Source organism: Pomacea canaliculata, linkage group LG2 (assembly GCF_003073045.1).
Source record: "Pomacea canaliculata isolate SZHN2017 linkage group LG2, ASM307304v1, whole genome shotgun sequence".
Lineage (NCBI taxonomy): Eukaryota > Metazoa > Mollusca > Gastropoda > Architaenioglossa > Ampullariidae > Pomacea > Pomacea canaliculata.
The window spans coordinates 40,083,107-40,097,105 of record NC_037591.1 but is presented as its reverse complement, the minus strand read 5'-3'; the positions used below and the strand labels follow the sequence as shown (position 1 = coordinate 40,097,105).

The 13,999-nt window shown below is 37.3% G+C and overlaps 2 protein-coding genes across 5 annotated transcripts in view; both read left to right on the top strand.

Moving 5' to 3' along the window:
* LOC112556888 (low-density lipoprotein receptor-related protein 4-like) overlaps positions 1-13,999 on the top strand; it is a 260,038-nt gene that overhangs the window by 167,116 nt on the left and 78,923 nt on the right. The window lies entirely within an intron of this gene.
* LOC112556893 (low-density lipoprotein receptor-related protein 4-like) overlaps positions 1-13,999 on the top strand; it is a 111,344-nt gene that overhangs the window by 77,202 nt on the left and 20,143 nt on the right. For 3 of the 4 annotated variants that reach the window (XM_025226326.1, XM_025226325.1, XM_025226324.1), the window contains exons 7-10: positions 1,778-1,911; positions 2,088-2,238; positions 2,429-2,565; positions 2,766-2,864. In XM_025226326.1, coding sequence (XP_025082111.1) covers positions 1,778-1,911; positions 2,088-2,238; positions 2,429-2,565; positions 2,766-2,864 — 521 coding nt within the window. Of the gene's footprint in view, positions 1-1,777; positions 1,912-2,087; positions 2,239-2,428; positions 2,566-2,765; positions 2,865-3,272; positions 3,363-4,150; positions 4,259-4,882; positions 5,051-6,830; positions 6,939-7,022; positions 7,138-8,835; positions 10,171-13,999 lie in introns of those variants that run through there. The other variant, XM_025226323.1, reaches the window with a different exon arrangement.

Genomic DNA, 13,999 nt, shown 5'->3' with positions numbered 1-13,999 from the left:
TCAGGAACAATGAGCTTTATTTATATAAGCCTGTTCTGTTTCATCAAAATACACTTTGCAAACTCTGCCAAACTGTAATCACGTTGCGTTTTGTTGCTATTATTATATTCTAACAGTATTTAAGCTGACTACAATTATTTCGATTGCCTTCAGCCATCATTCCCTAAAGTTTTCTCTTGTTACCGCATCTCTGCTATCGGGTATCTGGGTGTTTCACAACATAGACATCGACACGACACCATTAATGAAATTCCTCTCAATGGACTACGAGACCCTACTGCTGTTGACTACGACCCGATGACTGGTCGTGTCTACTGGACAGACAATGGGGAGAAGACCATCCGATCAGCTAATCTTAACGGCAGTGATGCTCGACTTGTTCGCTATTTAGGATTGGGTAAACTTTTTCATTCAAACACAGTATTACACTATATAGATACAACATATAGAATAGATTACTTGACTCACGAGGTATCTGGATTAGTATTAGTATGTTAACGAGGCACCTTAGATACCTAGCCAAGATATGGAGTTAGTTTATTTGCATGCTATTTTAATCCTTCATTGTTTTGTAAGCTCTCTCGGCTTTTACTTTCTTGCTACTTCGTAAGTTTGGTTTTTGTTTTTGTTTTGTTTTGTTTTTGCTTTCACTAACATTGCTTTGTGTTGTTTGTCGGGGTGTGCGCTGGAGGCCCGAGTTGATAATTAGTGTTTATTAGGAATTTAATAAATGGCTCAAGTAGACTTGTACACAAAAAACCAATTTAAATTATTTACTATTTACTTCAAATTCTCAAAAAACCCCAACAATTTTGCTTTACAAAATGTTTAGTGTTTTCAACTTCCTCACGACAGCTATCTCTAACTACTGTATTCAAATTTCAATATCTCTAAGAACTAACAAACTTAAATAGCAAATGATAATGGAGATGGTTTGTCTAAAAATTAATAATTACAGTTATGTTTTCCAGCCTCTGTACCAGACGGCCTGTGTGTAGACGCACTGTCCAGGCTCATCTTCTACACAGACGCAGGCAATAAAGTCATCGGCATGATCACCATGTACAGCAACACTCATCGAATAGTCATCAACTCCTCACTTGACATGCCGAAGGACATCGAACTTGACAAACACAATGGGTAAACATATTTAATTTAAAGATAGACTAATTAATTTAATGTAGAAGACAAGAATTCCTAAATAAATAAGAAAAATAGTTGATCCGGTGAGAATATTTCAAAAGAGTAGATAGCATTATAGGCAGATTGGTCTTGTCCCAGATATCAGGTTTAGAAGAAAAAAGTACTAGAAAATGTACACAGGGAACTGTCATAAAGAGTCATTGCGCAAAAGAGTTTAAAAGAAGCACAAACCGTCACTAACAGATTAAATTGACAGGGGACGTAACGCTGCTCTGCCGACCAGTACCCTCACTCCATCCCCCATTTTTCATTCTTTCTCGTTGTCTAACAAAGTGCCTTTTGGAATGCTGCTATCATTAGCTATACGAGTGATAGTTAATTCGGAGTTAAAGGGACATCTTAAAGATGATAGAGAAATAAATACACCAATCAAATACACTCTACAACCTTTTCGTATACAAAGGATTTGTCTAGCGTACAAACACACGCCATGCAGATTCATTTACACACAAATCCCGTCTCTCTTAATGATATTATAAGACGTATAATGTCAAATGTAACCAAGTTAATCAAATTATTTTAAGATAATTATTTATGCGCAAAGTTCATCGTACGGATATAAATACCAAACTAGTGTAATATACTGGAGCGACCGTGGCGCCACACCTACCATAGAGCGAGCCAACTATGACGGTACAGGACGTCAGACTCTGGTCTCAGGGGGCGAGTATCTCAAACAACCAAACGCCATCGCTCTCGACACAGTCGGTGAGATCTTTGCTTATCACTCCATCCAATTTTTATATAAATGACTTTGTAGAGAAACAACTTTTGCTAGAATCTCGTCGTTATGTTTGTGTGTTTATTTTCTTTTTCACTTTCTCTCTCTCTCTCTCTCTCTCTCTCTCTCTCTCTCTCTCTATTCTGTGGATGTTCGCGTGCAGAAGGCAGACTGTACTGGGCAGATGGTGGCACACAGAAGGTAGGCTGGGTGGACCTGGAAGGGAGGAAAACTTCGGTGATTCTACCACAACCAGGATTAGTGTATCACGGCATGGACCTCTATCTCAATGACTTCTTTGTGACGGACTGGAGGTTGGTAGTGCTATCAGTTCATTTCTTTATTTCTATTTAGTATTGCTGATAAACATTTTTCTTCAGCTGACTTTATGTCGAAAATATGTTTATTATTACCAATATTGAAATTATGTTTCACTAAATACTTGCTTCTATGTAGAGATAAACCAGTTTAGTTCATTTTAAAATATTAAGTAATCTTTTCCAGCTTTCTAAATCTCAATAAGACGATAAAAACACGCATAGTTCGCTATGGGAAGGACGGCAGTAATGGAAGAAGCATTTTCGGCCAACCCTCGAAATTAAATGACATCCGTGTCTACGCTGAGGAAATAGAAGATAAAGGTCAGTGGGCAGGTCACGTGTAGACAGCAATAGTTTACCTGCAAACACACTGCACAGGCGAACACTATCATGTGATGATAGAAAGGAACTACAACATGTTTAGACTTCTCACTTCCGATGTCTAAAGCATATCTTTAAGGGGAAGGCATCGAAATTCTACCTTTCATATTTTACATCTGGCTGCCTCATTGTTATCACAGGGCCCAACGGATGTGGAAGCAACAACGGTGGTTGTAGTTACATCTGTGTACCCACACCTGGCAACAGAAGTAAATGTCTCACTGAGGACGGAGGATCTAGTAGGTAACCTATTTAGTTTTAGATTAATGGGCTACCTTCCATCAGCTGTTTTCCAGCATAACATTGTATTATGAAAAGTAACAATAACTGTCACTGCAACTTGCACAACAACTTTTTGCAGTTAAAGTCCAGGGTCTTTGTCGTGGTTAGTGATTAGTATCGAGAAAAGTTGCCAGCTACATTAGTCTCAGTTATTAGGTCCGAAAAAAAGGCGGAGGGCACTTTAAATGTGAGAATTTCCACTACAGAAGGAGAAATAATAATTAATACCCACATTAGCTATCGCATAATAACTATTCTCAATACAGGAAAATACACTTGCAGTAGCAGCAAAACAAATATCTTTTTTCTAAATTTTATCGCTTAACTGTGATATTTATTTATTGTTATAATTTATCAAACTACAGCAAAAAGTGAAAGTCCAGCTACTGAAAGCTCAACAAAAGCAAGTGATCTGGTCACACCGAGTTCTACAAGTGATCCATGCATACTAGCAGGTAACACTGAACTTATTTTGTACTTGGTTATAACTGCATTTCCATGTACTTGTAATTATGGTGCACGGTTATTACATGCATTCCCTATTTTAAATATCAGTGTCCTTACATAAATACCTATTAACAATTGTACTCCTGGTATCGGGGGCTGTCGACAAAGTCTTCAGGGCATCTCCACCACCACCTACAAGAGGCTGCTTTCAATATAAGCAAACAGATTATACTATGGATGAGGATGCCAAGACTGTTAAACGGTTAGTTGTCATGGATTAGTAGCGGCTAGACCTTCTACAACATGTAGAGAAAATATGTCAAATCTGCCTTCAGGCTTTGACTCACACTAAAATACAAGTTTCCAACCTTCCCGAAGATTTAAATGTCCCTCTCAGGGCTCTCTAGCTGGCAAACATGAGGATTGCAATACTAGTCAACGCCTGTGGTGTAAACAATCAACAAGCTGGACCAAGCAAGTGAGACTAAAGGAAGGAGACTTTCGCTACAGTCTGTTGTTATGAAAAATTTGACAAGAAAGGCAAAATATAGTAGAACGTTTAATTGAGAGTAAAATTGTTTTGTTATTAGGTCTGTTCAAAGCAAAAAAAAAAAAAACAAAAACAAAAACAAAAAACGAAGCAACACTTCATTAAAGTCTCACACTACCTGTTCTATACAGAGAGCTACAGGAGGGACGGGGAGAGAGACAAAGCATAGCATGTGCAAGAGTTCCTTAATCTTCTGTTAGAAATATTGTAACATTCTATCACGAATTCCTTTTTCTTTTTCATAAGCAGAGTCTGTGAGCACAAGCACCAAGATCATCATTGCTGTCTGTGTTGTGCCCCCTGTCGTAGGAATTGCTGTCATCATCGCACTCTTCGTTTTTTGGAAACTAAGTTGTAAGGAACATGACACCAGCTGGGTTGATGCATGTCTTCCCAGTCCTGTATATACACTTGTAGTCATAACAAAACTTTTGCTCCTAACCAAACCCTACAATTAGTTTGTACAGTAATGATAGATGCATACTATTTGAGCAAATAAACTAAAATGTATAACAAGAAAAAATAATTAAAACTAAACAAATATCTTGGTTATTGCAATCGACTTCATTACTTAAGCACAAAGTCATCCGCTTTTATGAAGGAACTACAGTTGCTCTAAAATATAAAGCAAATGATAACACTATATGCTTGTGTAGTTGGGTTATAGTAAACACGGCAGTCGGAAAAATCAAGTCGCACTTCTATATCTGCATTCTCAACGATTCTCAGGTGGTTCTTCAGCTAACCCATAACTTTGTACAAAGATGATTTTAAATTATTTAATGTCCATTGACTTGTGCTTTGATTTGCCTTGACTTTTAATGACATTTACAAAGAACAAATGGCGTTAAAATAATCTTAATGCACCTTATTATTATTATTATTAATTCTCGTTCCCTAAATGAGTGACATAAGAAGAATAATGGTGAATGTGTCTGTGTCCACAAAGAGGTGACATGGGAATGATACGATGCACAGGTCAAAACAATAGCCAAGAACATGGGGATTCCACGCAGAGAAGCAACACACCTGATGTCCAACTGGAGTCACTGACAGCAACACCATATAATAATCCAAGTGTTAATAATCAACACAATGACCAGAGCTCTCAAGCCGGTTACAGAGAGGGCAACTCTAATGACACAGGTAAGCACACTCAGTATGCTTTTGTTATTGTCAAGCCAAGAATAACTGGTCAAAATATACCTTATTTACTTGATAAAACTTGTCTTCTCCTTCTGCCATGTAAATAACTGCGAGCAGAGCTTGTTTACTGTAATCAAGAACATTTATTATACCTGGTCGGGAGTGGGTGAGGACAAGAATGTTACCTACATTAGTCAAGCCCTGGTTTCCTTGTGGTGATGGAGACTTCAAGGAGAAGGATGAACTAGTAGTGAATATTCGCTTTGGTCCTTAAGACTCTGTTACTATACCAGTCTTGTCATCCTATTACTCAAGCGTTTAAAATCTGTTGGCTTAGAAAGTCTGTCACTCAGTTGATTGTCTGTTGGGTCTAATGCTTCAGGACACTGATAGTCAGGATCTGTGTCTATACTGTGACTACTACTGAAAATAATAATTCACACATCATGGTTTTCTCGCACCCTGTTCCAAATATTCGTCTTAGCATGTGTAAACAGCCACAGGTCTCAAGGTTGGGATATATTTCTCTATATCATCACTAAACGCTTAAATGATTACATACATCCATTTATCACTTCTTATTTTAAACACTCTAACAAATCAGCTTTTCATTGGAAACCTTCTTATTGTTGTCTACCTAAAGTTACTACGTACCTGACTTCTATTACTATTACATTACATAATCTTTCAGACCTTTGTTCCATTGTTCTGTTGATCAACTTAAAAATATTTTCTTGGTCGACAGTTACATGTCTTTTCTGTAGTCTATAACAGTTGGTGTAGATAAATATTTACAGTACAAGCGTTTAGAGGACGTTTATGTGGAGATGCTACCATTCACATCCAAACATTCACAGTGGTAGCCCGGATGGCAGCATCCACCAGCGAATATGCAAACAACGTCTGTAGCAAATGGACAGTCACGACTTGTAAACATAATGGCTACACAGAGAAACCTTCAATGCCATGTCACAACTTGTGAGGGTGTGATAGGTGCCTTTACTCCCTGCTGTCACCTGAGGCGTGACTGGTATTCCGTTCAGTTCACGTGACTAGCTGATGATTGGTTGAAGGATTGTGGTGATATGCTTGTCCAATGTCAACGACAGACAGGTTTTTCCACTACTTGTATAATATTGTTTTTCTTTCCTTATTGTATTTACTGGCTTTTGAGCCCAGTATGGGGCTTTTTCTGCACAATTTCGTCGTCGTGGCTGGTAAGATTTACCTCGTAACTTTTCACCCCAATACCCACTCCACGGGGACAATATTTTGTGTTTGACTCGCTAACGAGGGAACATTTAACAACTACGTTCGAGTACAGCCTTGGCCATTGTCCAACTCGACCTTTTACTGTCCCACCTTGTAGAGCTTATATTTCTACAAGACCTAACGCATGTTTTACCCATAAAAAAGTCTGCAATAGTCTTTATTAGCTTCTTTGCTCCTTCAAGGTCCCCATCAATACTCACGAGAGATATAGAAACAACGAAGACATGTTTTCTCATAAGCGATCAGCCCGGAAAGAAAGGGCCATCAGCTTCTCACCTGGTTATTTGTAAGCTTTACCGCTACCTAGCCCGTAATATCTCACTAAACAAAATGAAAAACTTGTTTAAGACTCATACAGAATACGTTGTTACTTGACCCCCCCCCCCCCATGTTAATCTTGTCATCAACAATCGTTTTCCCCGCAGATAAGATTATGTCTGTATAGATTATCAATAAATAGATGATTGAGATCGTACATGTGTGTGTTCTCGGATCATGATTTGTGCAGGTGACACAAGCTTCGATCAAAGTGTAAGAAATGGGTCCGCTCTTTACCTGACACCGACTGGCCTTAGAAATGGGTCCGCTCTTTACCTTACACCGATGGGCCTTACAGGTAGGTTCACCTAGCACATGGTCTAATCAGGTTTCAAAAAATAAAATAAAGTTACTTTTAAAACCTTTTTTTCTTCTTGTGCAGGTGAAACAAGGGTCAAACAAGGTTTGATAATAGAAAATGGGTCCATTCCTACACAGGAGGGTGATAATTCCCACTCCAATAGTCAAGAACATGACAATTCTGCAATGCCTTACAGGTAGGCTCATCTAGCAGTCTTATCAGGTTTCACAAATTAAAATGAAGTCATTTATAAAAATGTTTTTTCTTATCATCTTTACATTTTTACAATCAAATAAATATATGGAAATAGTCGAGAAATGATTATCAAATTTTAATTATCAAAGTTCTTTTGAATAAGCCTAGGAGAAATTAGACAATAGCTCAATCAAGTTTCTTATGTCAATAGTCAATCAAAGTAAGCAAACATAACTTTTCAAAATTACAAAACTAAACCGCAAACAGCTTAACTCAGTAAGCCAATTTTGTTAAATATTCAGTGCATTCATAATTAGCAAGAGAGGAAAGAAGAATTTATTGTTTATACTTACATTAGTAGTTTACATTGATAGTCAAACAGAAGAACATTAAGCTTTGTCACGAAATCATTCAGCTGTCTTAAAAACCTCACAAATATAAGGAATATTTAAAAAGATTTTATGCCCTAACTCTTGCTAAAAAAAAAAAAAAACAAAACAAAAAACAACAACTTCTAGACACATTGTGCTGCATCGGATTTTAGTGAAGCTACATATTTTGGAAAGGAAATTGTTTCTCAGGAGGGATGTTCTTGTCTCGACATGACTATACCAAACCTCAGAAGAAATGCGACAAAAGAGATAGTAGGCGGGTGGGATTCGTCCGCCACACACTCACGCCCTGTAAAAACAGAGACACCAGTAGTTCTACCAGCTTCACACCCTCCTGGTCCAGTCCGATTGTTTCTGGGTGGTGTTGCTGTGTTGTGATTGAGAATGTCAGTACAGTCCACTCTCCATCCTTGTCCTTTGACACTGGACCACAAGTCCAGTCAGCCTGTGAAGAAAGTAAAGTCGTTGTGAGGCTTTCTTGACCGGTGATATTACATTGTTGTACATGCTGAGTTTATTTGAGTCGATGATACACTAAATCTGAACTAATTTCTCTATTATCAAAAGAGCGCATGGTATAACAGCAGAAAGGTACACAAGTATAATGCAAATGAATATATATATATAGCTAGTAGATTATTTGTAGAATAAAACACTCAAAGTTTTGATTTTCTACTATGATACGATGCTACAAAAAGTGTTTAAACGGCTTTATTGAATTGGTAGGATATAAAATTTACTGTTAATTATTTACTATTAAAAATATTCCAGAAAATCTCTCAAGCTCCTGAAAGTTTGCTCTAAGGTGGTCGTTTAATAAAATATATTAGCAGTATTTTACACAAACTCATTTAGAAAAAGTCATTTTTGCCTGAGTTATGTTAAAATTTTCTTTGTGCATAAATTAATATTAGATCATGATTTTACAGTAATTTTGTAATCAGAGTGCAGCCATCTTTAAATATATAACTTATAGGTTTTACGTAGTCTCTCTAAATCGGAGTTGGTGAGTGATACCAAAACTGGGACTGTGTGAATATTTTTATTTATTTATTTTGATGGTTAGTAGTGGCACCACATGCCAGTTGGCCTTAAGGTTATTGCTTTCAAATCATCAAAGGCACAACCACCGTCAGTACACATTAGCTTGTAGTAAAACGTTCTAATTGTTGTAAATAGTAACAATAACTTATGACCATTTAGAGCATAATTCTAAATAATTAGTCTCCTGTACTTTGAAACCTGTTTGTATTATATTTGTATTTTTCTGTCATGTAAATTCTTCTATTACTCTTTTTTCCCAACAGGAGCAGACACAGCAGAGCCATATGTCTAGCAAGCTCACAACAAGACTGTTGTCTTTTCACTTGAGGACTATAAAATGTATCAGTTGGTATAGTTATGTCCTAAGTCATGTGTGATAAAGACTTTTCTGGCTCCAATGAACAGCAAAACATTTACTATAGACCGAACCGCAACGCGGAGCAATCGTTGAGAGCATCGTAAGGGGAGGGTAGCACGAAAGTGAGGTTGGGACTATTACGACTGTTATCTCCCCTATCGAAAATAAAACTGATAGAGGCGTCTCTCACCTTTCATCTCGTTTGATGTAAACTCAGTTTGAAATAGACAACAATATGACCGCCAGCCTACGATAGCTTTACCAGATATATTCATAACCCTAAGCCAGTTCTCGTTCGAATTTTGCGAGCTGTAGAAATGAAGAATTTTTGAAAGTTCTAGAAGAATGGTAACTAGAATTTTCTGCTAATCTGAGAGAAACGGAAGAAGTTCTAACGCGATGGTAGAATGGTGAATTAGTCTGATATTTAAGCACAAAGGATCTTACAGTTGCCCAGCTAAGTATCGATAAATTATTATCCTTAGTTGTATTGGTAAACTGTTTACATCCTACTTAAATACAAGTAGATAATTATAAATAGTGATAATAAACTTATGAATAAGTTGGATTTAAGGCTGGAAACGTAACCCTCGTTATTTACACAGTATAATAAATTTCTTAAACAGCAAACATCAAACCAGAAGTTGTGTAGCCTCATCATAGGCGAAGGTCACATGCATGGCTAGGGTGTAATTTTTAAAACAAATTAATTAGCCACGAATTTACCGTAAGAAGTCAAGATAATAATAGCTAACAAATAAACCATTATGACGATTATTCTTGGTTTTAGGACAGGAAGCCACATATGAATGCTGATGGAGAGGTAAATCAGTCATTCACAGGATGTTTCAAGAAAAAGTAACATGCTATACTTTATTCCTTGTTACCCCTCGAGGAGCATAGGGAAGCAGAGACACCTCATCAACGGACTCGGTTTTGAACCCGTGTGGTTCCCACTCCCTTTACCTCACTCTCTACTGTTCTTTTCCCAACTCTCCTCTTCTCCTGAGGGTTCCAGTTAGTCCCTTCTTGGCAATAGTGTCACCTGGTCTGTACAGGGTGTGTCCTATCCAGCCCCAATTTGAGCTTTTTGACGACCACCGTTGAATAAAGATTCAGGAAGGGTGCCGGTGCCAGTGGAAACTTTGTGTCATTTTCAAGTAGAGGCTTTCTGGGGAAATATCTTTTTATATTTGCTTTGTGTTTTCTTTTTAATCAAATTATATTTATTTATTTAAAATTTTAAAATTGTTGTCGTTGCTTTTATTTAGTTATCTTCGTCGTCTTAAATGCACTGTAGAGTGCAGGTGACACCACAGATGATGAAAGAGCAGGAGAGATGGTGTGTGCTGTCTCTCTTTTTTTGAACAACAGTTACAGACATAATACAGAATCACCTCAATGATAGAAAAAATGTGAAATTAGAAACCATATATAGAACTCTCAGACCACCTACGATTTAAACAAATTTTATGGAAGTCAAGATGCATTGACGCGAATCTCGTGAGAGTTATGAAATGTTATCTAGTGGTATACTACGCATGCGCGAAAAATGAATCACAGATGTCAGCTTATTGAATCCTGACCTTGATCTCTCGCCTGCTTAGTCATTCTGTCTACAATAAAACTCTACACGAAAACATTCATCCTAAAGGTAACACTTATCATAACACTACCCAATGCAATTGGTTTTCTTTTTCCAAGCAGTTACATTGAAAACATAAAATAGAAAAAAGCGCAGCGTACAACAAGAAACATATCTCTACCCAAACCCGTGTGTACCACTGTCACTCACTCTTTCTTTCACACACACAGGATTTCCCAGAAGACAATGTCAGATCATCGTCTTTAAGCAATGACTAATCAGTTTGAGAAATGGAGACAAAATGAGTAGACAGCACTGATTGCTTTGGGGGCCACATTTTAAAGCACATAAATAGTAATGCTACTTAGAATGAAAACTTGCTCCTAGAAACTAAAAGCATAAAACAGTCCTCTCTTTTATCAAGAACGCAATTTTCTTTCTTCTTTTCATTGTTTATACCTGTGTCTGCCCCTCTTTCTTATTTCAGGTAATCGAAGTTCCCTAGTGCTACTAAGTAGCAGTTACATGTGATCGTAGTTGTATTTGGAATAAAAAGGTTGCTGAAGTGTGAACAATTTCCTACGTGGATGTGTCAGCAATTGCCGAGATGCTTCGGTACCAATGACCTTGTAAATCAACAACCTTCAAGTTTTGAGTTTCATTAACCAGAATAAAGCTTCTTCTAAAGCAAACAACTTTCCTTCGTTGTGTCCAGTATGAAGCTTTCTGAACTAAATCATAATATCTAACGACATTTTTAACACTGATATATTTGCAACATTTATCAAACTATCCTTTGATTGCAAATCTTTAATATTTCATGACCTGTCCACTGTAAACACAATTCAAAGTCCGCTTTTCAATTTGTCCCATTCGCAGTTGCTTTAGTCCCTTGAAAGTTGAAAATTATTTCCCTTCACGTTTTCCACTAAGCTGAAGTTTCAGACCACTAACCCTATGTTTTCAAAGAATATATATAGTATGCATTTTTTTCTATACTGTACTGGTAGAGATTTACAACCGTTAATTTAATGTTAATGTCCTGGCTTAGCTAGTTTGATGCGACACAAAATGATAAATACAATGAATCATGACAAAAGGCTTGTACAACCTTTACATATTATCCTTGATAATCATAAGTTTTCAAAAAGTTTAATAGTTTGAATTCTCGCTGCGATTTTTTTATTGGCTGATGAAGAGGGAAATAGGTTATTATTTGAGTTAGGGAAGATTCTTGCATAAAGATATCCAAGAAGATGCTGAACACCTGGAAGAAATAACTTGACAAATAATCACACTTTTCTGGGGGAATTTTCTTGCTGTTTTACAAAAAATGTCGAAGCTGCAAATTATTTGAAGTCAACAGCAGATAAATCTCTATTAATATCTGAAATCTTTTTTCAAATTTTTATTTATATCGTTGACCTACAATTTTAAAATGATTTTTGGTTTTTCTTCCTTCCTTGGTATGTGACACCCGACATTTTCCTTGTCTGTAACATTTGGTCGTTAAACTCTAGTTTCTCAAGGCTTTCTCGTGTAGGGGAAAAGAATAATAAAAACAAATATGGAAAGTTTAGAATTTGATGTTGGTGTTGCTGATGATGAAGTTTCTAGCACAATAAGATGGCTGAAATTCGAGCAAAGTTGTTTGTGGGTGTAGCTACAGCTCGCCACACTCCAGCGAGAAGTGGTTTAGGGTTACAAACATTTCTGGTAAATACATCGTAGAGGTGGAACTTTTTTTTACTCCTCGTTTGGATAAACAAGGAAATGCTCGTTACATTGTCCAATACGACTGTGTTCTTTTTATCCTGTGATCTTCTTGGGGGAGGGACGTCAGCTTTGAAGAAAAAGAACAAAGCAGCAACAAGGGCTTTACTAGAGAACAAAACGAGAAGCCCATGGACAGGTTGTCCTGTGTGTTCAAAGAACGTGTGTGGAGGTGGTGTATGTAGTTAAGGTGATCACCTACTAGTGGGGAAGTAGAGGGCGGGGGAGTTACAGTGGCGAAGGGAAGGCGGCGTTGGTGGATGGGAATGGGGCTGGTCGGAGAGGATCCCTGCAATATATAGGACTCCATACCAGATTCACCGTTCTCTCTTCTATCCTTTCCTATTTAATTTTTGAATTTGTTATGCTTTCGGTTCAATGGGTGTATTACGCTTAATTTATTGGTAAAATTGTATTGTTTGTTGATTTGATAAAATATAATGCGTATTAAGTCCTATAGGCTATATACTTGTCTAGTTTTCAACAAACTCGATCAGGTTAGACATGGAGCGAGTGGTGCTGGCTACTGGAATGAGTGTGGGCAAACCTGGACACCATGATTTTTACTTGTTGGCTCTTCTGTAAGATGAGAAATTAAGAGGTACTTAGATGGAAAGGGTAGAGATATATCTGTCACAGTTAATAACCAGTGTCATCAGATTATCAGGACTGGACAAAGGAGCTGCAGAAAATCAGTTCTTTTTTAATTTTAAAGCTTTATTAACACGACTTCTCTCCTAATATTTTCATTATTAATATTTCATTATTACTTATACTACCTTTCTTGTCTCAATATCCATACAAGTGGTTGAGTTTAGCTGTGTTTTAAAGCTTAACATTCGATTGTGCGAGCGGATCCATTACAGTTCTATCTCTGTCTTTATCTTGTGACAGTCACGCCAGGTAAAGTCTGCAGGTGGGAGTTAACGGTAAAAAACCGAGAGGTAAATCTTGTCTCTGCTATTGTGTGGAAAGAAGGAATGTTACACGCGATGCACATTCAGCTAGGCTATAAGGTTCATTTGTCACCAAAAGTAGTTCTTTACAGGTAGGTTGGCATTGTGTCTGGACTTGTGGAATGACTGTTAAATGATTAGACTGCAAGTGTGCTTACGAATGCGAGTCATCAGAAAAACCCCGGTAAGCATGAATAGTACTATGTAAACCTATATTTATTGTTTAAATTTTGACTTAAGAAAATGGATTTCAGCCTATAGGTATAATTATTCAATAGTTTTTTTATGATAAAAGTTCTCTTTTTGGGGAGAGATATGAGGGGTGCGCAATATTAGTTTCTCCCCTGGGGTGCATCACAACCTTGTGCCGCCCCTGTGCGCCATCTTCTCTAAACCTTCACTCTTACTGTGAATTTCAATATTTGACATAAATATATAGCAGACGAACTCTACGAAGATCCTGACTAATCGACGAGTAAAAATACAAATGTAACTTAGCTTTGCTAGTTTTGTACAACTGACATTACTCACGACTGAGTATTCTACTGAGTTCAAGAGACACTGTCCTAACACATGAGCTCGAACTCCTCTCAGGTCAAGCTGCTCTCTCTCTCCTTATTTATCACGATTGCCTCAAAGCATGTCACGTGTGGACCCAAGTTCCTGTGCATGGTCAACCAAACTCTTTGGCTCCGTGTAACTAGGCGGATTTTATTTCTGAACAATACTTTAGGGATTAGAATATCCACACCAGA